This window comes from Bacillus rossius, chromosome 2, assembly GCF_032445375.1.
Source record: "Bacillus rossius redtenbacheri isolate Brsri chromosome 2, Brsri_v3, whole genome shotgun sequence".
NCBI classification, from domain to species: domain Eukaryota; kingdom Metazoa; phylum Arthropoda; class Insecta; order Phasmatodea; family Bacillidae; genus Bacillus; species Bacillus rossius.
Window position 1 is genome coordinate 125,916,485 of NC_086331.1, and position 24,467 is coordinate 125,940,951.

Consider the following 24,467-nt stretch of genomic DNA (forward strand, 5'->3'; position numbering starts at 1 on the left):
CAAATTAAGAGGAGAGTTGATTCAAATTCTCAACCGATGACTAGTAATATCGCATTTAATTTAATCACAATTATATTGCTTTATTAATAACAAACGTAATAAGAAAATATTTAGATTGAACATATGTTTTTTTTATTATTTCGTAAATGACAAGTTAAAAATTCAAATAATTACGAACTTTTAAATTAACACGCATCTGTTTTCTTTTTGCTAGATCGAATTTAAGAAAAGTACGTAGTAATGTATATTTATGTATTGCTTAATGGTGAATTGACGCTTTGTAATGGAGAAATTGAGAACTTAAACATCAGTCAAAAATACGTCGTCCAGTTGTAATTATAATGACTAACAATTTAAAGCATTGGTTAGCAGCGCTGTGTTGATAGCCACAGTAGGCTACTGGATATTACAAATAATTTAAAACCAAATGTCAGTTCAACGTAATTTTTCTGATAATAAAATGTGAATACAGAGAGCATTACCGCTAATTTTTGGCTACACTGTTGAAAGAAGTTGAATGAACATATATGGCGATGAAAGTATAAAAGACTTATATTCTTACAAGTCTTGTAACTAGCTATCTGGAGCTATATCTAACGTAATTTTCCAATTCCTTTCTCAATAAACCCAAACAAATAAGTGACATGAGTACTGCAGATGCACCCGGAAAATAAAATATCGATGGCGTCTCTTCTAACTGACTGTACACAAATAAAATATGTAAATATCGATGGCGTCTCTTCTAACTGACTGTACACAAATAAAATATGTATAGAGGTAATAATTCCAGAAAAAATTCAATTTTCACCCCTTGAAAAAGCATTCGTGTTTATAAATGTGGTATGCTAGTTTGGTTTAAGTAAAGTGGGAAAACAATTACTGCCACAAATTAGATCTAAAGTAAAGTTTCTTCGAAATTAAAGTAATTATTACAAAGTTAAAGAATGTTTATACATCAGAAGTTTTCATAACAGAATTTTTCTCACATGAGACAGTTAAGTTAGAGAGGTTTTACACTGCACGACACTAATCTTGCAAGAAAAGTAAAAATAATGTATGAGTGAAGACTGTCTAATAAGCTAATATTTTTGTATTACACATAGCCTATAAAAATACATTCATATAGGTAATTAAATTGGATATGCCACTGCAAGTAAAGAAAAATCTTAACGTTGCTCCTCCGTCTCATTCGATAGACGATCGTTGATCAAGCCGAGAAGGTGACTACGTTTATCGATATTTTCCCTGTTCAAAACTTTTTCATGTAAAGCCGCATTTTCGAAAGTCTATTTTTGCGCTCTTCGCAAGTCTCTTTTGAAATTGTCCTCGAGGTAGATTTCCTCTGTTGAGATAGGCGTTTCTTCGTTTGTTTCATTTAAACGACGCTGTCTCATATGAGCAGCACGTTTAGTAGGTCTACACATATTCAGACAAATTAGTTAGTGTACTTCAGATTCTCTAAAAATATAAAAATAAACACAATTTAACAAAAAAAACCATGACTTAAAAAAACTATTCCAAAACAAATTAATATGCACTAAAAAGTAAAAATAAATAATTGCGTATTCTTATACAACTTAATAATCAACTTACTTTTTCTACTCATCAATATGTAGGTACGATCTATGTGTTTACCACGCAAGAAGGTAGGTATAACGTAGTTACAATTATTGTTATTTTTGGAGTCGGTGTCAGCCAAGGAAACACTATAATATTCCTAGCAATAATAATACGAGAATACTTAAGAAATATTTTTTTTACAAATGCGCTTTTATACGAAAGTCAATATACTGTGAGTACTGTGACAATACCAATCATTACCTAATTAAACCCATTTACAAATTAACTTTTATACGACAATACACTGTGACAATATCTGCGACCTTGAAACGACATAAATAATACCTAATTAAACCAAACAAACGAACTTTAATACGACACTATGCTGAGACATAATGTAGCAAACGATTATACGAAAATATAGCCAATATTAAACACAAGGACTTGCCGTAAGAAGGACGGTGTAGGTATGTGTTGAGTTAGATTTGAATTGTCATTTTCTGTTATTATGGGGAGTGGTGGCCCAGGAGGTAGTGAAATATTTTAAAAATTTATATGTCCTAGACACATTTATGATTGTTTTGGGTGATATTGGCCTCAACTGGAGGTCTGGGATTTTCAAATATTATACCCCGAGGCAAGATTACTCTCCCGGCGATCGAGGCCACGCCTAGGTGTCTGGGACACAGAAAATTTTTATTTCTCGGCGATCGAGGCCTCCCTTCCCCGAGAAATTGTGGCAGAAGCAGCAGCCTCGTCCGCCCAGTGGTTCTCGAGATACAGCATTTTTCTTCATTTGTGTTTGTTTTCGTTCGTGGTTATTTTCGATAAATTAAAATAATTATTTCATAGAAAAAGGTCTCCCATGCCCATGAAGCTGTATACGAAATCGCAGCACTTTCCGCAGAATGGTTATCAATAACATTAATAACTGCCACTTGGTATTTCGACCCCTCTGCCGAAATCATTCCCTCGGCGATTGAGGCCTCGACACCCCGGGAAAATCCTAGCGCTCGGACTTTTTGTCTACCCCTCGACACAGTCATTTTCTGTTATTAGGGAGAGTGGAGGCCCTGGAGGTATTGAACTATTTTTAGAATTTATATGTCCTAAGACACATTTATGATTGTTTTGGGTGATCTTGGCCTTAACTGGAGGTCTGGGATTTTGAAAATGTTATACCCCGAGGCAAGATTAGTGTCCCGGCGATCGAGGCCTCGATACCCCGGGAAAGTCCTAGCGCTCGGACCTATTGTCTTCCCCTCGACACAGTCATTTTCGTATATTAGGGGAGTAGTAGCCCAGGTGAGAGAGTAATATTTTTTAAATTTATATGTCTTACAATTATGAATGTTTTGGCGATCTTCGCTTAAACTGGAGGTCTGGGATTACAAAAATGATATAACCCGAGAATTTGTGATATCAAGCCTGCTTACAGGTTTTTGACAAAAATTATGTTCATGGTTGTTTGTAAACAACTGCGATTTGGGACTTTGACCCTTATATGAGCATGTACTCGGAGTTAGCTCCTCCTGTTTTAGTTCAAATCTGATCTTTTGGGAAAGTGTGTCTACCCATCGATATGGCCGTTTTGAGTATGTTAGAGGGACATGTGATTGGTGAAAAAGTGAAATGTTTGCAATATCATATAAATATGTACAATGGAGAAAAGAAATTACATAGTCAAAATGTCAAAATCCGAGCATGTTCGCCCTTAAAGGTTCCGAAAATTAAAGCCAGGTATTGGAACCACCTGGACCTTGGGACAGTCTGTTAGATGAATATTCTTCATTATGCATGACTGGGCCATCCCTCGGAACGACATGCGGACAGTCGCAAAAGCATTTAATGTTAGTAGCACTCTCCCACGTCATATTGTCAAATGTGTGCTGGCTTCTTAAATAAGTTTACTGGCAGTAATTTGCGAAGGGCATCGCAACAGGAATTTGGAAGAAATGTATCATGAGAGCAGAGCATCTCGCGGGAAAGCGGACATGTAAACAATGAGAATTGTTTTAATGCTCCTACCTTGGTTTCCCTAACAGGTGGTGGATTTATAAGAAGTCGTTTCGATTGTGGTTGGCTCTGCCATATATAGCGACCAAACCATCTGGGGGAGTAGGCTGAATATATTCAAAAGGTTGCGTGTTGTCGGATACCTGCTGGAGGTGCTCTGGGAACCCATGGAAATCCGGGCAGAAATATTCTAAAAGAGGGTGAGGTCTTCGTTCTGCTTTGGCTTGTGGTCTCTGCTCTTGAGAAGACCAGCCCTCCTGCTCGTGGCAAAGTATACTTGCTTTAAATGGAAATTAAATGCTACAGCTGTATGGTAGCATATGCAAAAGGCTTGTAGCCACGAATAATGCACGTTAAATACGATCCCGGGTGGCTCTGGTAACCCAAATGAACAGCCAACAGCCAACATTACATCTAATTTGAGATTTTTTAAAATTTTGGGTAAGTGTAATGGTAGCTAAGGGAGTCATGCCGGGCCGCATCAATTATACCACGGGCGTGATCTATGGTGTGGTTCAGCGACCAATAGATTGGAAAAATGTAAAAAGATCGGCCCGCCCCCACAGCACTTGTCGGGAACAAGCGCTCTACCTTTCTCGGGTAACGGTCTGCTCCCACAGTGGGCCGTGCCCGGACATGGACACCGATCACACATTTCAAATCCACTCGCCATGTACCATGCGATTGTCTAAGAGCGCGATGTATTCGCAATTGAAAACCTTGAGAGGAGAGGAGAAGAGGATAAGAGAAGAGGAGAAGAGAAGAGGAGAAGAGGAGAAGAGGAGAAGAGGAGAAGAGGAGAAGAGGAGAGAGAAGATGAGAGGAGGAGAGAGGAGGAGAGGAGAGTGGTGAGAGGAGAGTGGAGAGAGGAGAGGGAAGAGAGGAGAGAGGAGAGAGGATAGGATAGGAGGAGAGAGGAGAGAAGAGAGGAGAGAGGAGAGGAGACGAGAGTGTAGAGAGGAGGAGAGAGGAGGAGTGGGTAGAGAGGTAAGGGGAGAGGAGATGTGAGGAGAGAGGAGAGAGGAGAGGATTTTGCTTTAAATATATAGTTCATAATGCATTTTTTAAGTTGTTTATTCGCGAAAAGACTTCGAATTTAGCTGACAGTTAAAACACTATAGCATCATTGAATATTATATATATTCAATGATAGCATCGACTATGTTTCGTGACTGATGACAATACTTCAGTGCAGAAGCAAGCGCGTCCTGAATGACCAGTCAAATAAGGCAATGGCTTCTCTTAAGTCGGCAGCCAATCACAAGGAAGAAACCACTGGTGCGGGTTTACCTTGTTGAAGTCTAATAAGAGTTCAGAATTTTTTTTCCGCGAAAATTGCCTGCCCCTACTCTTAGGCCTCTGTAATGCCATTTTAATAAAAGACCGACTCATCAATTTCATGTTGAAGTTAATGAAAGAAAATGTGTAAACATATTTAGTCTATTCAAATTAATTCCCAATGTTTGATGAATATCTTATAACTAAAAACGTATCAAAGCTAAAAGTAAGTGTATTCCCTCATATTTTCTCTCATAATGAATATACATCATGACCCCACATTCGATTACGAACCCTGGACCCAGGATCGCAGAAAGCCCCCCCCCCCCCCCAATTTTACAGTCACGTACTACATTATAATTGCATGGTTATTTCTTACCTAAACTCTTTTTAGAATGTCATTTAACCGTAAAATACAGGGTACAATTATAGTTACTATTTTATAAGTCCAAACTAAGCCTTATTTATAAATTGATTTTACTTTAAAATAGCCACAGCGAGTAGCCTATGTATATTTATTTCACACACTGATATAAAAATAAACAGGGCTGGGCATGGGCGTATATAAGGGGGGGGGGGGGGTTCAGGAGGTCCAGACACCCCCCCCCCCACCTTAGCCCACGACATAATTAAAAATAGCAGAATATTGATGACGGATAATATAATCTGTGCCACAAAATATGAGCACGCGTCAAAACATTGAACTACCTATATATGCTACGTGGACACTGCGCCTTGCACATCCCCTCTCCCGACTTCTGCGCACCATTCATACTGCGCATGCGCCGCACCCACCTCCCTTCGCATGCGCACAACAGTCGAGTCTCGCGACCTTGATAGAACCTCGCGCCATTGCCAGCCAACATGTTTTTTCAAGCCATCTTTTGTTGTTTTTAAATATCTACTCTTGAATAAAAATTTATTATGAAACGGTCATCAAACCAAGTATCACTTTTGGATTTTTTGAAAGAAAAAAAAAAAGGAGAGTGTGAAATCCCACCTTGAAGAAGTAGACTGACTGCTCGACTGGAAAATTTGTTATCCGAGAAGATTTTCTAGCATTCGTCAACGTAGATGTTTCAGCTCAAGCGTTAGCAAAGACTATTATAACGCATCTCTTAAGCTATAATTTGGACATGGATAAATTTATTGGGCAAGGGTTTGATGGTGCTGCAATGATGAGTGGTCGCTTACGAGACGTGAGAACAATTATCGCAGAACAATACCCAAAAGCGCAATTCGTACACTGTGTGGCTCACGTTCTGAATTTGGTTCTAGCGCATTCAAGTGAGGTACCTATGATAAGAAACTGTATCGGAACTATAAAAAGTATAGTAAATTTTTTTTCGTCAATCTCCACTTAGAGACAGTCTTATGAAGAAAATTGCGGATCAAAATAACTCATCTCATTCAATGCTTATCTCTCTTTGTGAGACCGATGGACAGAAAAACATGTGGCTGTTGAGAGATTTGCATAAATGCTTCCAGTAGTACGCAAAGCACTTGAAACACTTCAGGATTCTGCTAATAGAAATGTCAGCACTGAAACATACCAACTGCAAACAGCTATGGAAAACAGCCAATTCATCGTGTCATTAGTTGTACTGAAAAAATTATTTTCATATACAGTAAATCTAAATAAGGCAATGCAAAAGATCAATGTCGATTTGACCAATATTTTCAGTTATGTAAAAACAATAAAAAATACTTTACAAAATATTCGGAATGAAAACGAGTTTGCGATCCTTTTAGAGCAAGCAAAGAATATCAGTTTAAACAACATAAATGTTCCAGGAACGACTGTAAGGCAAACTCAGCACAGTAATGTTCCAGGAGAAACTGCTGAGATATATTATTGTCGAAATGTATTTTACCCTTTCATTGACCATGTGATTACAAAACTTGATGCACGCTTTAAACCACATGAAAAAACAATAGAAGGGATTCAAATGCTTCTGCCTGAGAAGATCAATAAGGATCCAGGATAAGAGAAAGGCTTAAAAAAATAGCACTATTATTTTTGGGAGGAGCTGAGGCAAATAATTTTTCAAGTGAGTATGAAATATGGCAGAATCATTGGGAACATATGGCGAAAAAACCATCCACCACACTAGAAAATCTATATCAGTGCGAGAATCAATTTTTTCCTACCATAAAAAAGCTGCTCACTATTTTGGCCACACTCCCAGTGTCCACAGCAACCCCAGAAATATGTTTTTCAACCATAAAGAGGTTAAAAAACTACTTGAGAAACAGCATGGGAGATGAACGACTAACTGGGCTTGCGTTGATGAGCGTTCATCGTGACATAGTTTCTGAACTGGATTCAGATGAAATCATAAATATGTTGGCCATAAGACGTAAAAGGCTAAATTTAATACTTTGAAGTATTCAATTTTTTTTTTAACTTTTTACCTCTAATTTATAATTTTATTTTGAAGGCTTTTTTTATGCCAAATGTTTTAATTGATTGTAGTATTTTTTATGTCAAAATGTTTTATGTTGATTGTGCAATACGGAAATAATTAAAAGCCGAAGCATCACAAACAAAGATAGAATAAAAATACCTATGTAGTTAAAAAAAAAACTATTCATATACAATATTATGTTTATGTTATCTATCTTCTACTTTGTTACTTTTATTATAGTAAAATAAATTCTTTACGGACATTACTTACAAATTTTATTTTAATGTAATTAAAGTAACTATTGTTTGTATGTAGCTTAATTGTATGTAGCTGAACTAGTGTGTACCGATTTCATGTTTAAGTAATAATTTATTGTTAAATGACTATGATTTGAGCGTTTAAATTTTTAGCTTTTACCCGCGGACACCCCCCATGTGAAAGCTATTGCTACGGCCGTGGGGATGGGCCCTGGACACAGGGGTCCACCCAGCCCCACCCTTGTGAGGGCCATGATATACATATATGACAAAAAACCATTAGAATATTCATAACAATGCTTCTTAACTATTCAGAACGATAGTAGTGATATGAATTAACAACCAGCAAGACGATAGCTGCGTTCATTTCGCGCGGAATGCTGTCGTGACGCGCTTCCTAGGAATTCAATCCTTCGTGACTGGACACTCGGCACTGACGCAGAGCGCATGCGCTTCCCTTGAGGAAAACAGCTTATCGCTTAGTCAAATTCATGCGCCCAGCCAGGGGGCCGCAAACTTCGGAATGTAAGAACGGCTTCACTTGTTCGACGGATTTGAGAGTGGCTGCGTCAGAGAGGGGTGGGGGAAGATTAGAGTTGCAAGAGTTCGCGTATGGACAGTGCATCGACTGTGGAGCGGTAACGCAGTGGAGGCAAGGGCGCAACAACAAGGGGGGGGGCAAGGGTATTTTGCCCCCCCTCTGAAACCTTGAAGTGGGGGCAAACGGGGCAAAGAAAGTACTGTGTAATCAATTTTTAGATAATAAAACTGCTTAAATAGCACCATTTTCCACCTTGAAATACAAATTTTCCCGGGGGAGGACCCCCGGACCCCCCGCCAATAGGGGGGATCGATGATTCTTTATAAAAAGGTATATTGCCCCCCTTTCGAAATTTAGTTGTTGCGCCCCTGAGTGGAGGTGACCTGCGTAGCGTAGTTGACTGCACGCCGGCTTTCGGTGCGAGGAGTTCTCGGTACGAGTCCCGGGTGCGACATGGGTGTACATTGTTCGTGTCTAACTTTGGTCAAAAATAACTTGTCAAATTTAAAAACAGTGCGTCAACTACTTCGCCAATAAAAATGGTAATGGAAAACATTGTAGCTCGCACTGAACGAGCCCCACATTGTAATTCCAATCGTGGCGACCTGGTTTTGGTTTTTCATAGTATCTCGGAATTACTCCTGGCCAATCAGCGACCGATATCTCACAAATGTACACTTATGTGTAGAGACCGGAAAAATTCGCGGGTTCATTGACCTACAGGATAGACTCCAATATCCTCTGCACACTCGGGCAAATGCCAACTGTTCATTGGCTGCTGACTTGTGAGTCGTCTCGACTGGGTAACCTGTGATTCGACACTTCTATGAGTGAGGGTCTCTAATTGGCCCTCAGTCCTCCAGATTAACAGTGAACCAATGGCAGAAGCAGCACTTAGGTAAAATTATTTGAATTTTAGCATAACACGAAATGAATCCGCGAATTTTGCAGGTCTCTACTTATGTGTCGCCCTTTTAAATGACCACGTTGTCGAAGAGACATTTAAGGGTCCTGTCTGCCCGGGCACACACACGGTGCGCAGAGCTTCAGGAAAAACAACGCTATTTCAAAACTACTCCAGCTATCCGAGTGGCGTCTCAAAAGTACTTTCGATTTCGGATTAAGTTTTTAAACTGTATTTTAGAAGAGTTAAAATGGCTAAAAGGCGTGTTTTCCTAGTAATTTTTAGGCGTAAAACAACCGGTACAGATTCTTGAAAGCACTTAAGAGATTTGCATCATACCGCTCTAGAAGCACCAGCGACCGTCGCGCTTATCATCCCACCTCGCTAACACACACACACCCCGACTATACAGGCCTCTCAACACCCCACTAACTTTATGTAAGTTATGTTAACGTAATATAATATAAAATACCTACATAAACATATCAACATTTGACATTGATTTTTGAAGAAGAAAAAGTAAGTACGGATATATGTAGCAAATTTTTATTTTCATTTTGTAGAGTAGGCTATATTTATGTCTACTCAAATCCTTTCTTACATACGTTAAACCTTTCTTTGATCAAAATTTGTATGGAAGAACTAAATTCTGTATTTGAGACCATACACTTTGTGAATATCCCAAGGCCAATCCCTGACATTAAACGCCATGCCTTGCAACTGCGTCCTTATGTCCCACCGAGAGGTCTCCGGAAGCCGACCTTGACGGCACGTACAAAGAAAACGCACTGCTTCACTACGTCAAATTTATTAATACGATGGCAGAATCATCAAATGCACGTAACTTTAATTTGGCCTCAATATGCCGTTAAGCTAGTCGGGGACGACTCACTAAACTCATCTCAATCTTCAATCATAAACGCAACACAGAGCCATTCCTAACGCGCTACGGAGGTTGGCTCGAATGTCCACCACACACCCGAAGGCATGAACGTTGAATACATTCAGACAGTGCGGATCCAGAGGTTCACCTCGGAGGGGGCACTCTAGGATTTCAGAACAACCAGAGAAAAAATGTCTTAAAATTACTAAATTTGTATTTAATCTACTCCCACTACACATAACATCCAACCACCAGATTTTATGATTCTACAAGAAATTCATTAATTATATTAAAAAAATTTTATTGGTTCCAGAAACAATCATTTTTGTAGGCAATATTTATGTAGCAGACAACTGGTTTTTCGGTGGGGGGGGGGGGAGGGGCACTTGCCCCTAGTGCCCCCCCCCCCTTGGATCCGCCACTGCATTCAGAAGTTGCGAAGGAAAACCTGAACTATTCAAGGGCTTGTACGACCTTAAAGAATTAAGATAGGCTGTAAAGTGGCTTATATACTTTCTACCTCAAATTGTGTAGAGAATCGCTTCCCAAAAGAGTTCGAGGAAGTTTCCAAACAATCTAATGAATGCTCTTGGCGTTCAAAATGCCAAGCTACGCCACGTTAGTAGCGTGCCTTGGTCGGGGAATGCACCCTCTATAAAACCTAGCACGTAGAGATTTTACTCACCAAATTATGTTTTGCTTTTTACTCGAAACGTTTACAAACGGTTTCCACTTCAAATGGCTCTATCACACATCGTAAATAAATACATCTCTATACATAAAGGAGAGTGAGTTTTTAAAATAATACAAAACTCTAGTTTTACTCCGAGCTCAGGGACGTACACAAGGCGAAAGAGAAAGGAAAAAAAAGGGGGGGAGGGCGACATTCCTCCCGAAATCCCCCCAAAGAATGTACACAAAATATATTAACCCCGCCAAACAAATAAAATAATTTGAAAGCAAACCGCAAGCAGTGGTTATATAACCCCCCCCCCCTCCCCTTTTCACAAAAACCAAATGAAGTTCTACGCACGCTTCTTTCGAGCTTGATGAAACTTTGCATACTTGAACTTCAAAACCGTCTACACAAGTTTTCAAAACATCACTCACATTTACAGACCCTTAATGCAGAATTTTGGTACAAGTAGATAACATTTGCACATCTCTGGTCGTTCGAGACGGACCAACGAAGTTTATTGTGTACCCCCATGCTTTGCAATAAAAAGGTTCTAAGTACATCATAAAAAGAAATGCGTGTTTGGCTGTTTGCTGTCTTTTGAAATAAAATCTAGTTTTAATCGAGTTTGGTAAAATTTTTGCACAACTGACCCTGGACAAATTAAGAGGAAAATCGCTTACTACCTGAGATTTCGAAAAAATAAAAAATAAATCCCCCTAAATGAAGCCTCTTAAACCCTGCGTAAAGCCTGGCAACGCCGGAGCTGTATCCGAATACATGCGTCCATAGCACACACATCCCTTCATTCCTTAGCAAATGCAGCCACACAATGTAAAAGTCGCATTTCTAGTGAATGGATTGTATCCGAATACTTTTACTGCTAGCACCGCCTGTTGTCAGTTGGTCGTACTAATGTGCACGTAGCCATCTCGACTCGTGATATCTATGGATATTCAGCAAAACGTAAATAACGACCACTGAAAAAAAAAATAATTTAGCGTGGATGTTATAAATTTTAGCGATTAAAATAAAAAGTTTGTTAAGAATTTCAAAATATTAAAAATACTTAAAATGAGCAATACATAGCCCTATAAGTTTCAGTTCAACATTCTGTAATTTTATTAACGTTGTTACTTGTCTATTTGAGTTATCACTTCCGCTTATAATCTTTCAAAGAAATCATATGCCAAAATACTTAAGTCATATAATAAACAAACTAAATAAAACACGATTCCGAAGCTAATGGATGTAGGAACGCATCAGTGGATGCGAGTGTCGCATTCATAGAAATCTTGATTTAGTGGACGCATGTAGGGGTGCATCGTCATCCCTTGTGAGGATTCGGAAGCTACGCAAATATTGGCCGCGTCCACTATGCTGCACTTTAAGTGGATCCGTTAGGCTCGTATTAGGATGCAGCTCTCATATTACTGGTCGGGCGCACGAACTCTAAAAGCGCGGAGGCGCTAAGGGCGACACTGGCTCGCGCATCACATGCCTCTTCGCCTCTACGCACCAGGCACAGAACTGGCGTGCAGTCTTCTCGTCGGTAGCGCGTCTCTATGAGACTTTTAGCGGTGATCCTACCATTTTATGATGGAACACTAAAGACAAAGGCTCCCTGCACGTCCTTATACCACTTACAATACAGCGTGTTGAATTTTTCATACCTATAAATGACGGTGAAAATACCCGTTTTGGCCTTTTTCACTGTACAAATAATACACGTAGACTACACCGTGGAACGAAACTTGCATAGAAACATGCAAAAGCTCTAAAATGCTACACGTAATCAGACACACTTAATAAATATTGGGCGGTAATGGCGCGTTAACTTTTGGACGTCGTTTTGACGTTAAATAAATTGAACTGTGCGTTAATGTTTACTACAAATAAAAAATACTTATTTTAAACTAATTAGTCACTTAAATTTGAAATAAAATAATAAAAGTACTTTGTTGAAGTTTTTTTTTTTTAAAAAAAGCAGGCCTGAATGGCGCTAAAAACTTGTTAAGTTTGCCATTTGATTTGCAGATCTGAGGGTCAGTACCATTATCCGACTGCAATGGGATTATAAACTGGTCTCGTAAGTGTACGTCATCGCCTGGCCAACACAGCCTTAAATGGCAGACGAATATTAGGTGACACACAGTGCGTAGTGTACTATATTTAAATATATAAACTATGGTAGGTATGTATTGCAATCAGAGAAATTTCACTTACCAAATCAAATCCTTTAAAAAAGTGTAGCAGTCAGCCTCCGGGTACACTCATCTGGAGGAGAAATCGAGTCTTGAGTCATCACACAATGCACTTACAGACGTACACGTTCTAAGCACAAGTTAAAAATATTTTCACACTTTACAAACACGTGATCTTGTGCGACGCTGAAACTCACTCCCAACTATATGAACGGCACGCTTGTAATAGACATAACGTCACACCTCAAATGTCGCGAACGCTTCCTGGAGGCAGCAGCTTCGTACCCGCTACGTGGGCTGTGTTGCTGGAGCTACTAGCCACAAAAGCAGGCAGGAAGGTAAGCTCGCGCTACCTGTCGGGAGAAAATGCAAGCTCTACGCGTCGCCCTGTCTCTCTCCAGGAGCAGAACCGCCCAAGTGAAAGGAGCCGTGTGGAAATACAGTTAGGAAATACCGTTGCGGGCGGCGTGCAGCAAGTAGGAACGGCTTTGAGCGCTAATTGGCAATGGCTCGCGCGGTGACAGAATGAACTGTACCAGCGGCCTAAGTAAAAACAAGGATTTTTTTGTGTTTGTGTACAGGCAGAGCCAATCAATTTATTTTGCTCAAATAATTTACGTATTTATGTATTTATGTAAGCGCTTTAGAAAGTAACTACGTGGCATAATAAAAAAAACTAACTACTTTTGCATGAAAATAATTAATAGAAATAAAATAATAAAATTACTGGAATGATATTATAAATACAGTTGATAAATTTTTAAATTCAAAAAAATTTAAAAAATAAAAAAATAGAAACTAAATTTAGTTAAATAATTGAGATAAATTTTAGTTAATAAAGAAAATTAAAATATGAGGAATGACTGTTTTAATTTATTGATTTTAATTATTTATTAAATATTAATATAATATTTTGCAAATAAATTATACATGCAGGAAGATAACCTTACTTTAAAAAATTCAATTGAAAATTCGCTTGAAAAAGTTTGTAAACACAATTCCTATGACTAATATTCACAACAAATAAAAATTGTAAATGATATGAACCAGCATTCAATATCATTCACTTAAGTATTACATTTAAAAGCACACACACATATATATATATACATATTTATTTGTATGAAACATTTTTTTGTATGTAGCCTTTTTTTCATCCTGTGAAAAGTTCGTTGAACGGTGAGCGCGGATTTTAAAAATTCACTCTCATCATTTTTTCATAACGTACCTAAAGAAGAATAACTTTTAAAAATGGCGTTAGAAAATTAACGTTTCAATAAAAAAAAAACATTTGCCCATTAAGGAGACTCTCATTTTAAGGAATACGAAGATACCTATAGTACATTATTGTTGCTACTGAACAATTTAAAACAGTAAAATGGTTAAACATAGAATGTTGACTCAACATCATAATGCGTTGGGAACGTTGAGTCATAAGGTGACAGGAGGTAGGAAGTTGGGAACGGATGTAAATGAGAGGCGAGTTTACTAGCTAATCGAACGGGGACAAATTTTTGCGTGTTCGTGTTTGTGTGTACACGTTGTTACTATATCATCAGTGATGACTCAGAAAGGGTAGGGGGCGGACAGACTCAGAAAGGGAAGGGGGATCGGACAGGGGGGGATCTATCCCCCCGAAGTGATGGAAAAAAAAAATTAGCTATATCGCGGTGAAGTAAGTAAGTAAGTATGTTATTTCCGGTGATGCAAGGTGGCAACAGGAAAACTAGGCAGATCTAGCCTCCCTCTGGATTGTACCCGACACGCCAGTTTCTCGCAAAAAAAAATGGGGTGTGGCTGAGTCATGGACACGGCCGTGTGTTGTACGTGAATACGTGTACGTAACAGGTGTATACACACACACACACACGCACACACACACTGTAACTTTAAAATTGCTTCCATAACGGGAGGCAATTCCAAAAATCTAATGATAAAATCGGGAGATACAGTTTGGTGTTGCAGTTATCATCTCCCTCCAAAATTTTATTATACCACTGGATAGCTAAAGGATCAAAGAATTCGTTACGCTAAGTGAGGACTGTGACGCATCGCGCGCGGTGGAGGGGGAAGCGCCGCCACTTTGAAGTCATTTTGCTGCGTTTCGAGATTTACATTTAGTATAACTTTTGACTCGGACAAGCTACGACGTTCGTTTGAGTTTCAATCGTCAGCTCTCGTCAAAATATATCGATTGCATATATAAAATATTAGTGTTAAATAGTCACAGTGAATATATATGTTGTTAAAATAAAAAAAAATAGCGTATTTTATTTTTTGTATAGAAAATATTACCTGTTACGTACACGTATTCACGTACAACACACAGCCGTGTCCATGACACAGCCACACCCCATTTTTTGAACACAATAATTATTATTTATCTTTTTTCAAAATCCGTCCTCGAAAAAAAAAAAATTCCTGTCTTCGCCAAATCGCAGATCAGCATGTATCGAGTATCAAGACGAGTTCCTGATATTCGCTTACTCGCTCACAAGACGTTTAGCACGTGGTTATGTCGTTTCCTGTTCTTTTTGTGATTTATTATTTAATGGTTTGATCGCATGGAAAACCTTTCTCTCAAAAAAAAAAAACTGCGACCATACAATAACCAGGACATGAGCGTACGCATAATTTCATTTCGGTGGTGTCAGGGTGTACCACTTTGCCCACTGTTTGCTTTCAAATTATTTACTTTTGTTGGTGGGATTATATATATATATATACCCCTTGGGTACGCCTTTGACTGGGCGTTATTGTTACCGAAAGTAGTAACCAAGTTGCTGTACCCAAATCATTACACTAGTAGGTGCAACCACCATTTCTGCACCTTCATGCTCAACTTCTACTTCGCTCAGGAGGTGGTGTGTAAGGTGTAGAAGTTTCAGGGTTGCCAACAATCAAGAATCTGAGCTCTAGAGGTGGTGTGTAAGGTGTAGAAGTTGCAGGGTTGCCAGCAATCAAGAATCTGAACTCTAGAGGTGGTGTGTAAGGTGTAGAAGTTGCAGGGTTGCCAGCAATCAAGAATCTGAGCTCTAGAGGTGGTGTGTAAGGTGTAGAAGTTGCAGGGTTGCCAGCAATTAAGTATCTGAGATCTAGAGGTGGTGTGTAAGGTGTAGAAGTTGCAGGGTTGCCAGCAATCAAGAATCTGAGCTCTAGAGGTGGTGTGTAAGGTGTAGAAGTTTCAGGGTTGCCAACAATCAAGAATCTGAGCTCTAGAGGTGGTGTGTAAGGTGTAGAAGTTGCAGGGTTGCCAGCAATTAAGTATCTGAGATCTAGAGGTGGTGTGTAAGGTGTAGAGGTTGCAGGGTTACCAGCAATCAAGAATCTGAGCTCTAGTGGTGGCGTGTAAGGTGTAGAAGTTGCAGGGTTGCCAGCAATCAAGAATCTGAGCTCTAGAGGTGGTGTGCAAGGTGTAGAAGTTGCAGGGTTGCCAGCAATCAAGAATCTGAGCTCTAGAGGTGGTGTGTAAGGTGTAGAAGTTGCAGGGTTGCCAGCAATCAAGAATCTGAGCTCTAGAGGTGGTGTGTAAGGTGTAGAAGTTTCAGGGTTGCCAACAATCAAGAATCTGAGCTCTAGAGGTGGTGTGTAAGGTGTAGAAGTTGCAGGGTTGCCAGCAATTAAGTATCTGAGATCTAGAGGTGGTGTGTAAGGTGTAGAGGTTGCAGGGTTACCAGCAATCAAGAATCTGAGCTCTAGTGGTGGCGTGTAAGGTGTAGAAGTTGCAGGGTTGCCAGCAATCAAGAATCTGAGCTCTAGAGGTGGTGTGCAAGGTGTAGAAGTTGCAGGGTTGCCAGCAATCAAGAATCTGAGCTCTAGAGGTGGTGTGTAAGGTGTAGAAGTTTCAGGGTTGCCAACAATCAAGAATCTGAGCTCTAGAGGTGGTGTGTAAGGTGTAGAAGTTGCAGGGTTGCCAGCAATTAAGTATCTGAGATCTAGAGGTGGTGTGTAAGGTGTAGAGGTTGCAGGGTTACCAGCAATCAAGAATCTGAGCTCTAGTGGTGGCGTGTAAGGTGTAGAAGTTGCAGGGTTGCCAGCAATCAAGAATCTGAGCTCTAGAGGTGGTGTGCAAGGTGTAGAAGTTGCAGGGTTGCCAGCAATCAAGAATCTGAGCTCTAGAGGTGGTGTGTAAGGTATAGAAGTTTCAGGGTTGCCAGCAATCAAGAATCTGAGCTCTAGAGGTGGTGTGTAAGGTGTAGAAGTTTCAGGGTTGCCAGCAATCAAGAATCTGAGCTCTAGAGGTGGTGTGTAAGGTGTAGAAGTTGCAGGGTTGCCAACAATCAAGAATCTGAGCTCTAGAATTCGCAACGTAACATTTTTATATTATGCGTAGCAAAGAAGTGGTCCATAAATACTTAAGTATAAGTAGGGACCGGAAAAATTCGCGGTTTCGATGGCCTTCAGGATAGACTACACATTCCCCTGTACACTCGGGCAAATAACGCAAGTTCATTGGCTGCTGAATTGTAAGTCGTCTCTGCTGGTTTGTCTGTGATTCGATCCTTCTTTGGTAGAGGGTTTATAATTGGTTGAAATTCGTCCAGATGAACAGTAATCCAATAGCAAAATCATCTAAGAGGTATATGTATTTGAACTCTAGCCTATCGCCGATTGAATCTGCGAATTTTTCCGGTCTCTAGATATAAGGTTAAAACGACATGCATATTCATTTACAGGAAAAATTAAAGTGATAAAAGCATGTTGCACATTCAAGTATATTTGTACATTTATAAACATAATTGAAAGTTAGTAAGTGACATATATTTAACTTTTACAAACACTATTTTTTTTACATAAAATAAGATTATAGCACATATATTACAGTTATGTTTCAATTTGAGCCAAAACATTAGCCTTTATGAGTTTCCAGTGGTAATATTTATATACTATGTACTTTCTACACCCGCCTACAATTTTTTTACAGTTTAATACTTCAATCGGTTCTCGTACACAGTAGACTATAGAGTGTCCCATCGATTGCCACCACGAAGCGAGAAAAGTAGACCAGATTTTTCTTGCAATCTTTGAATGATTCTTTCAGTGGGTCAAGATTTATTTTTGACGTAATATGTTGGACTTACGCCGTTGCTCGTCTATGATGGTTGCCAAGGAATAAAACGCCAGAAAACGACAGAAAATATAAATAGATGAACAAATGGAAAACAAGTCGATATTAGCTGAAGCAAAATGTTACAGGCTTAGAAACCACTTAGAATTCCGTGGAAAGAATTTAGTGAGAGAAAAAAAATTGTCAGCACAGGCGAACCCGGTAGGCTGAGAACGGCGAGGCAGTTGCAAACAGAACACTAAATACAGAGAAAAATGGGGGGTTGTCTGTAAAGTCGGTTTACGGACGATAATTTTACGTGATAACGTCATAACAAAACATTGATGAAATGATTGCATACTTTTTAATTTTCAAATATTATTTACAGTTTTTGCAAATTTAATTTAAACAATTTGTTTAAATATAAGTACGAACAATTAGTTAAAAAGCCCGCCTTAACCTGTTCGATATTATATAATATTTTCTCGCACGGTGGTTGGCCAGTTCTCGCACGCTCGGCTCAAGCGGAACGTGCCAATTTTTCGTGCGTGCAGCCGGCGTTCATCGATTTATAAGACGTTATCACGTCAAAAAAAAAAATCAATAACTTCGGACATCGCAGCGGCAGACGGACCCAGTGATTGAACTGAACAGATAATGTATAGGGTAAAGGCAGGTAAGAGTGCGCAGTCCCTAAGAGCGCACAGTATAAATATATAGAAGTTGGTAGCACTGGCGAGAGAAGTCGATAGGTGGCTCTTTGAAGCTTGTGTGTGTGTGCTTTACTGCGCTAAGAAAATTTGTAGAATCAGTTTATTTCGTATGTAAGAGGTAAGAATAACATTTGCTTTTTCCTGATGTAAATATGAATAAGAGTATAATAGTCTTTGTAAGTAATACATCAACGAGGTACCGCGAATCATATTATGGTAATCCGAAGCTTAGAGTCTATGGTTTACGATAACGTGGTAACGGGTGGCCAAAGTGAAGGCTGCTGCTATCTGTTTTACAAACGTTGCACTTGTGTGGGTGCCTCTAAGAGTGCGCAGCAATGCGTTCTCTTAGAGGCCGAATTGTCTACTGCGTACTCTTGGAGGCCGTTTCTGCATAGCAAAATATTACTTTTACAATTCAACTGTTTCTTGTTGCAGAATTTATTTCACTGACGAAAATGACCCCCAAAAAGTATACTAGAAAATTAGGTTCGTGCCTTCTGCAAAAGGCAAGGTTTGGCACTACGTACTTCGGAGAAATGTAGTTTAGGGAGAGCCATTGGATTTAACAGGGTTCAGCGCAGGAGATTTTTTTGATAACTTGGACAGTGTTTGTGCTAAAAATAATTTTCCGGCTCATCCAAAATTCAATATGGACGAGTCTGGTATCCACTGTACCCAATCACATTCCAAAAGTAATTTCTCCTAAAGGGAAAAAGGTAGTTTGTAAATTTTGTTCAGCTGAAAGGGGTCAAATAGTTACTGTCGTGTGCTGCATGAGCTCCACTTGTACGTTTGTTCCTCCAGCCATGATCTTAGCCAGGAAGACGATGAAACCTTAACTGTACACAAATGTACCAGAAGGAACATTGCATATGATTTCTGATACTGGGTAGGTACATAACACGGAACTTCTTGTAGAGTGGCTGAAACATTTCTATGATTTCGTGAAGCCAACAGAGAAAGATCCAGTGCTACTGATATTGGATAACCACGTATCACACTGCAGTATTGAAGCCGTAAATTTCTGCAGAGAACACTTCATAACACTGCTGTCACTACCACCACATGCTAGCCACAGACTGCAGCCACTAGACGTCGGTTTCTTTGGGCCTTTAAAGAAAGCCTTTGCTCAAGAAGCAGAAAAGTGGTTGGTGGTTCATCCAGGGAGGGCAATCACCCAGCATGACATTGAAAAAATCTTCACATGTGCTTACACGAGGGTAGCAACGATGGGAAAGGCAATAAATGCTTTTAGATCAACAGGTATACATCCTTTCAATCCCAATAACTTCACTGATGAAGACTTTGCACCTGCTGAAGTGACAGACCATCCTCAAGAGCAACTGGACGTCACTGAAGAAGACCCAAACACACCAGAAAATTCAACAATTCTGGAAACTGATGAACCCCACACTCAAAATGATGATCTGGCAGAACACGATTCCGTTGCGGAACTACAGCGAGTTCCACCCTCAATGATAACACCACTACCAATGTGTGTCATTTCAAGGAAACGAAAAGTAGCAGGTAAGAATTCTGAAATAATGTCTTCATAGCCAATTAAAAACTCTCTTCTGGTAAGCAAGACGTCTAAGAAAATTCAAACAAGAAAACAAGTAAAGAAGGCAGTACAGTTCGACAATCCCGCTGTACCATAAACTTCAGCGGTAGGCCTACATGCAGTTGAAGAAGAAATTGAAGACAATGTTTATTTTGTCCAGGTTGCGATGAACGCTATCAAGAACCGATTTTAGAGGATTGGGTACAGTGCGGCAAATGTAAACAGTGGTGGCACGAAAATTGCTCAAGCTATGAAGGGTCTGGACACTTTAAATGTGATGGGTGCTGATGCGTACTCTTGGAGGACACTGTGCGCACTCTTAAGACACCAGTCCTCTAAGAGTTCGCAATTTCAATTTATGCAAAACTTATGTTTTTTAGTTGCAAAGGATTTCATAGCTGCTTGTCTAATATGCGTTTCGTAAACTTTAAGTAATAGTGTTTCATTTATTATAATCACTTTTTGTGTAGTACTTAATATCTTAAGTTTACAATTAAAAACAACTTAAGTGCGTACTCTTGAGTGCCTTTACCCTACATACGTATACATCCGACGACAGCACGTACGAACACATATGTCTTTGGCTGCGGCGGGAGACGGGGTAGAACATATGACCCCCTGTTTTCCAGTGTCCGGTGTGAAGCAGGCTGCGCTTGTGTCGAGTTCTGCGCAGCCGTGCAGAAGTCAAGTCAGGTTACTGCGATGCACTAGTCAGCTTGTTTAAACGACGGATGCGCATGAATTCGTCGGTGATTGGATTCCTCTGGCCTTAGGATAGAATTCAAAGTTATAGGTGTGCTCGACCCATGTTTACTTTCCCATTGGTTGATTTCTTAGCGAGAACATTTTTATCCTTGTTATTTGGCACTACCTGATTCGCTTACTTCTCTCCTAAGCTGGACATCGTTGGCTCACGGTCGTAGAGGGGCGTGTCCAGATAACTGCGGTCCAATCATGAACACAGTGCGACAGTGTGGAGGTTTGCATTCTAGCTTGCGACTAAATGAATGTGCGGAAATTCCGTGGCTCTAGTGATTGGTTAATAAGCTCTCCAGGGGCGTCGGACTGGCTCAAATTCGGGAGAGAAGACAATTACTTTTATTTTTGAAATATTCGAAAAATTTTAAACAAACTATATAATCATCCCTTAACACGTATAAGAGTCAAATTAATTGAATGATGTAAATTAATAAGAAATAAAAGAGAAATTGTTGTATTTATTTTAATATTTAAATAATGTTAGTAAAAAAAAACTATCTATAAAAAATAAAACTGGTCAAGGCAAAAAGTGTGTGCATAGGATGAACTGATTAAAAAAAACTATTGTAAATGGCTATTAACATCAATGAGGACTCAAAAATGTAGTTCGTTTTTTTTATTTTTGTCTGTTTGAAAGTCTATTTTTCTGTTTCTCTGTTCGAGCAACAAACCAAATCTTATTGACGGATTTTTATGAACTTTTTTTATTAGAAAGGTCTTTGGCTAACTTAAAGATTTGGCTATATAATTAGAGTATTCCACCCCTAAGGAAGCCTAATTATGGATTAAAATTGATTAATTATATCTCTGAAACTAATCAAGCTAAAAAAAATATATTCAGTACAAATAGATGTTATTTGGTACCGATCATAAACATATGAATACAAACAACCACAAATTTTATATTTTGCGAAGGTCAACCCTTAAGGGGTGAAAAAAGAGGAAGTTAGTTTTAATGTTAATAATTACCTATATCATCGAATTTAATTAAGGGTAGTAAAGGGATTTGGGCACCAATAATAACAATTCGAAAACTACCAACCACAATCTTTATATTTTGCGAAATTTAATCCCTACGGCGTGACAAAGGGGTAAGTATGTTTTTAAGGTTAAGAATAATTGGCAAGATATATTTAAACTTAATATAAATATAAATTTACTATAATTATTTTGGGATTCTCATCTGCGGTAAAAATATAAAAAAACAAAAACAGGATGAGTTTGATTTTTGTTTGGTTAATGGATATTGCCATATTTACTTAGTTCTGAATTTTTACATTGGCATCCGTGTGGTTTAAGTGGAGAGGGGTAAAACAATTTGGGGAATTTATTTAAGTAATACTAAGCTCTAAGAATTGGGAGCTGTTGTTGCGATCGTTGCTGGAATAAAAAAAAACCGCGAACGCAAACCCAGCCTAATAAGAAAACTAAGCAATCCATTTAAATAAGGAACCTCGGTAGTTTTGATGGCTATGAATTTATGAAGACTAAAGTGTTTGGGATTTTAATTCCGTGCCATGTGTCGTCGGATGTTGAGTGCGTGTGCGTTCGTGCGCGGCCGGGGGCGAGGGATTGTGTGGATAACACCCGGCTGTTGTGGTCGGGGCCGTTTTGCCCCTGCGAGCGGGGGGGGGGGGGGAGAGTGGGGGAGGGTTGGGTTCGCCAGCGCACGTGGTCCAGCGATACCCCGCGGGGACGCCTGCTTGATTCCGTCTCGCGACCCCCAGGGCAGCGGGGGCAGTGGGGGGAGTGGGGGTAGGGGGCCTCGCAGCTGGTGCCATTGTGCGCGAGATGCACATTCAGGGGCCGGTGCAGCGCCCCGGCAGCTGGGGCGACTTCCCCTCCTCTTCCCCCACCCCTACTCGCCCCGCGGGCAACCCCCGGCAACCCCTCACACCCCCGCGAGAAGGGGCCGGCGCGACTGCCGTTTTTTCCACGACCGACCACGAACATTTAAGCTGGGTTTACGATTGATTTCCTTAAGAATTATAACTCAACATCGAGCACACGTTTTCCAGTTTATGATTGACATAGAAGTCGTTAATTCTAACCAATCACAGCACAAAACACATGGTCAGCCATTGTTCGAAACGGAGAAGCAGATTTTAAATAGGTTATTGACAAATGGGGTATCTATTTTTCGAAATGGATGATGATTACAAATGACAAATATACGAATTCTAACCCAAAATACTGCCTCGCTCGGTCCAATAATAAGACATAAACTTCCGGTTGAAAGGTTCCGGTTTGTTGTGATTGGTCGCTTCCCTTAAGTCTTAACGAAAAATATAAAATATAACCATTTCTGTTAAGTCTTAAGTCATCATATGGTTCGCACACGACCCGTCAAAATTCATACACGACAATCATAAACCATTCCACTAGTTTACATAGTCATATGGTAAGTACACGACTAAGTCTAAAGTCTTAATTCTTAATTTTCAATCGTAAACCCACCTTTACTCCAAGCTCAGATTTTCTTGCCTCCACCATTAACGATTCTTCAACTGTACATTCCGAGTTAATACAATTTTCTTGGACATAACGCCATCGCACTTTTTTTTTTGTTGTTTGCGCTGTTTGCCACGGGGGAAAAAATTTATAAAAGCAAAAATAAGCTGCAGTCCAGTTTTTTTTGTCTGTCTGCATTTTATGTTATTGTTGGAAACTGTCCCGTCTTTGTTAGCCCAAGTGTTTGTCTGTGCTGTTATATTTTCGTGACTGAATTCCTTCCACTGAATTCTTGTGCTGGTGTGATATTTGAGTTTCAATGTGTTCGTCTGTGTTGTCGTCTTGTCCATAATACCTGTTTAGGTTCATGGTTGGGTTGTCTGTTTGACATCAGCTGATTTAGGTTTGTTCTCTGTGGGTTTATGTTCTATTTTTTATTTCCTATTTTGCTTTTATGAATTTTTCACGTGATACAATGGCGTATGTCCAAGAAATTGTCCCCAATGCTGTATATTCTGTTATCAGAAATAAATCATTTTTGTTGTTCATTATATTTCTCTTGGTTAACATAATTAAATTGCCACTAAATTTGAAATAACTATTTTTTTAAACCCTAATTACAGGTATTTTCAAGATATAATAGCAGCTGTTTTTTTTTCTATGTGCAGAACGACAATACTTGTTTATCGACATCGAGAGCCCTGGAGGGGCTGTTCCATTGTCTCAGCACCCCCCCTAGATCTCTCTTGTGTGTGCCGGCCTAGCTGGGGTTAGCTGTCTATCACTCCGTGCAGTTCATTCGATTCTGATTTCTTGCCCACCATTATCCTGCACACATTCAGCAGAGACATACTGCTTCCTTTGTAAAACACGATATTTGTGCTTCCCTTCCCTTCGCTTACTTCGCATAGAAGTGGTTCATAGTTTGGATGCTGAAAACAATCTGGGAGATTTGTACGAGATGGTATTTTTCTATAAGTTGTATAGGCTTTTAGATATAATTATATATTTTAAAACCTCAGACTTATAAACTGTGTAGGTAATATGTTATTTGTGAACATGACTCAAAATGCTCGGTAAGAGGTACCAAACCTATGTTGTTAATTGACGATGAAGTAAAAAAAAAAATATTGCGTATTTTGAAATTAGGTGTGGCGTGGGTGGTTTATTAAGGGCCTCGTCTTTGTTCAATCACGATTTCAGTTT

General features: G+C 39.4%; 3 protein-coding genes across 3 annotated transcripts in view; 1 reads left to right on the plus strand and 2 right to left on the minus strand.

Annotated features, from left to right (window-relative positions):
• The window catches only part of LOC134529784 (cadherin-23), an 82,979-nt gene extending 69,917 nt beyond the window's left edge, over positions 1-13,062 (minus strand). The window contains exon 1 of the mRNA XM_063364228.1: positions 12,750-13,062. The gene's annotated coding sequence lies outside the window, so the exon portion shown is untranslated. The remainder of the gene's footprint in view (positions 1-12,749) is intronic.
• Positions 4,045-4,428, plus strand: LOC134528979 (uncharacterized). The gene has a single exon (XM_063362647.1). The coding sequence runs from the start codon at positions 4,045-4,047 to the stop codon at positions 4,426-4,428; it is 384 nt and encodes a 127-aa protein (XP_063218717.1).
• A 2,503-nt stretch (positions 13,063-15,565) lies between the features above and the next one.
• Positions 15,566-22,591, minus strand: LOC134528980 (proline-rich protein 36-like). Its single transcript, XM_063362648.1, has 3 exons — positions 22,482-22,591; positions 20,568-20,716; positions 15,566-17,022 (listed from the first exon to the last, which is right to left on the minus strand). Exons 1-3 carry the CDS (start codon positions 22,589-22,591, stop codon positions 15,566-15,568), a joined length of 1,716 nt encoding a protein of 571 aa, XP_063218718.1.
• Positions 22,592-24,467: the final 1,876 nt, after the last annotated feature.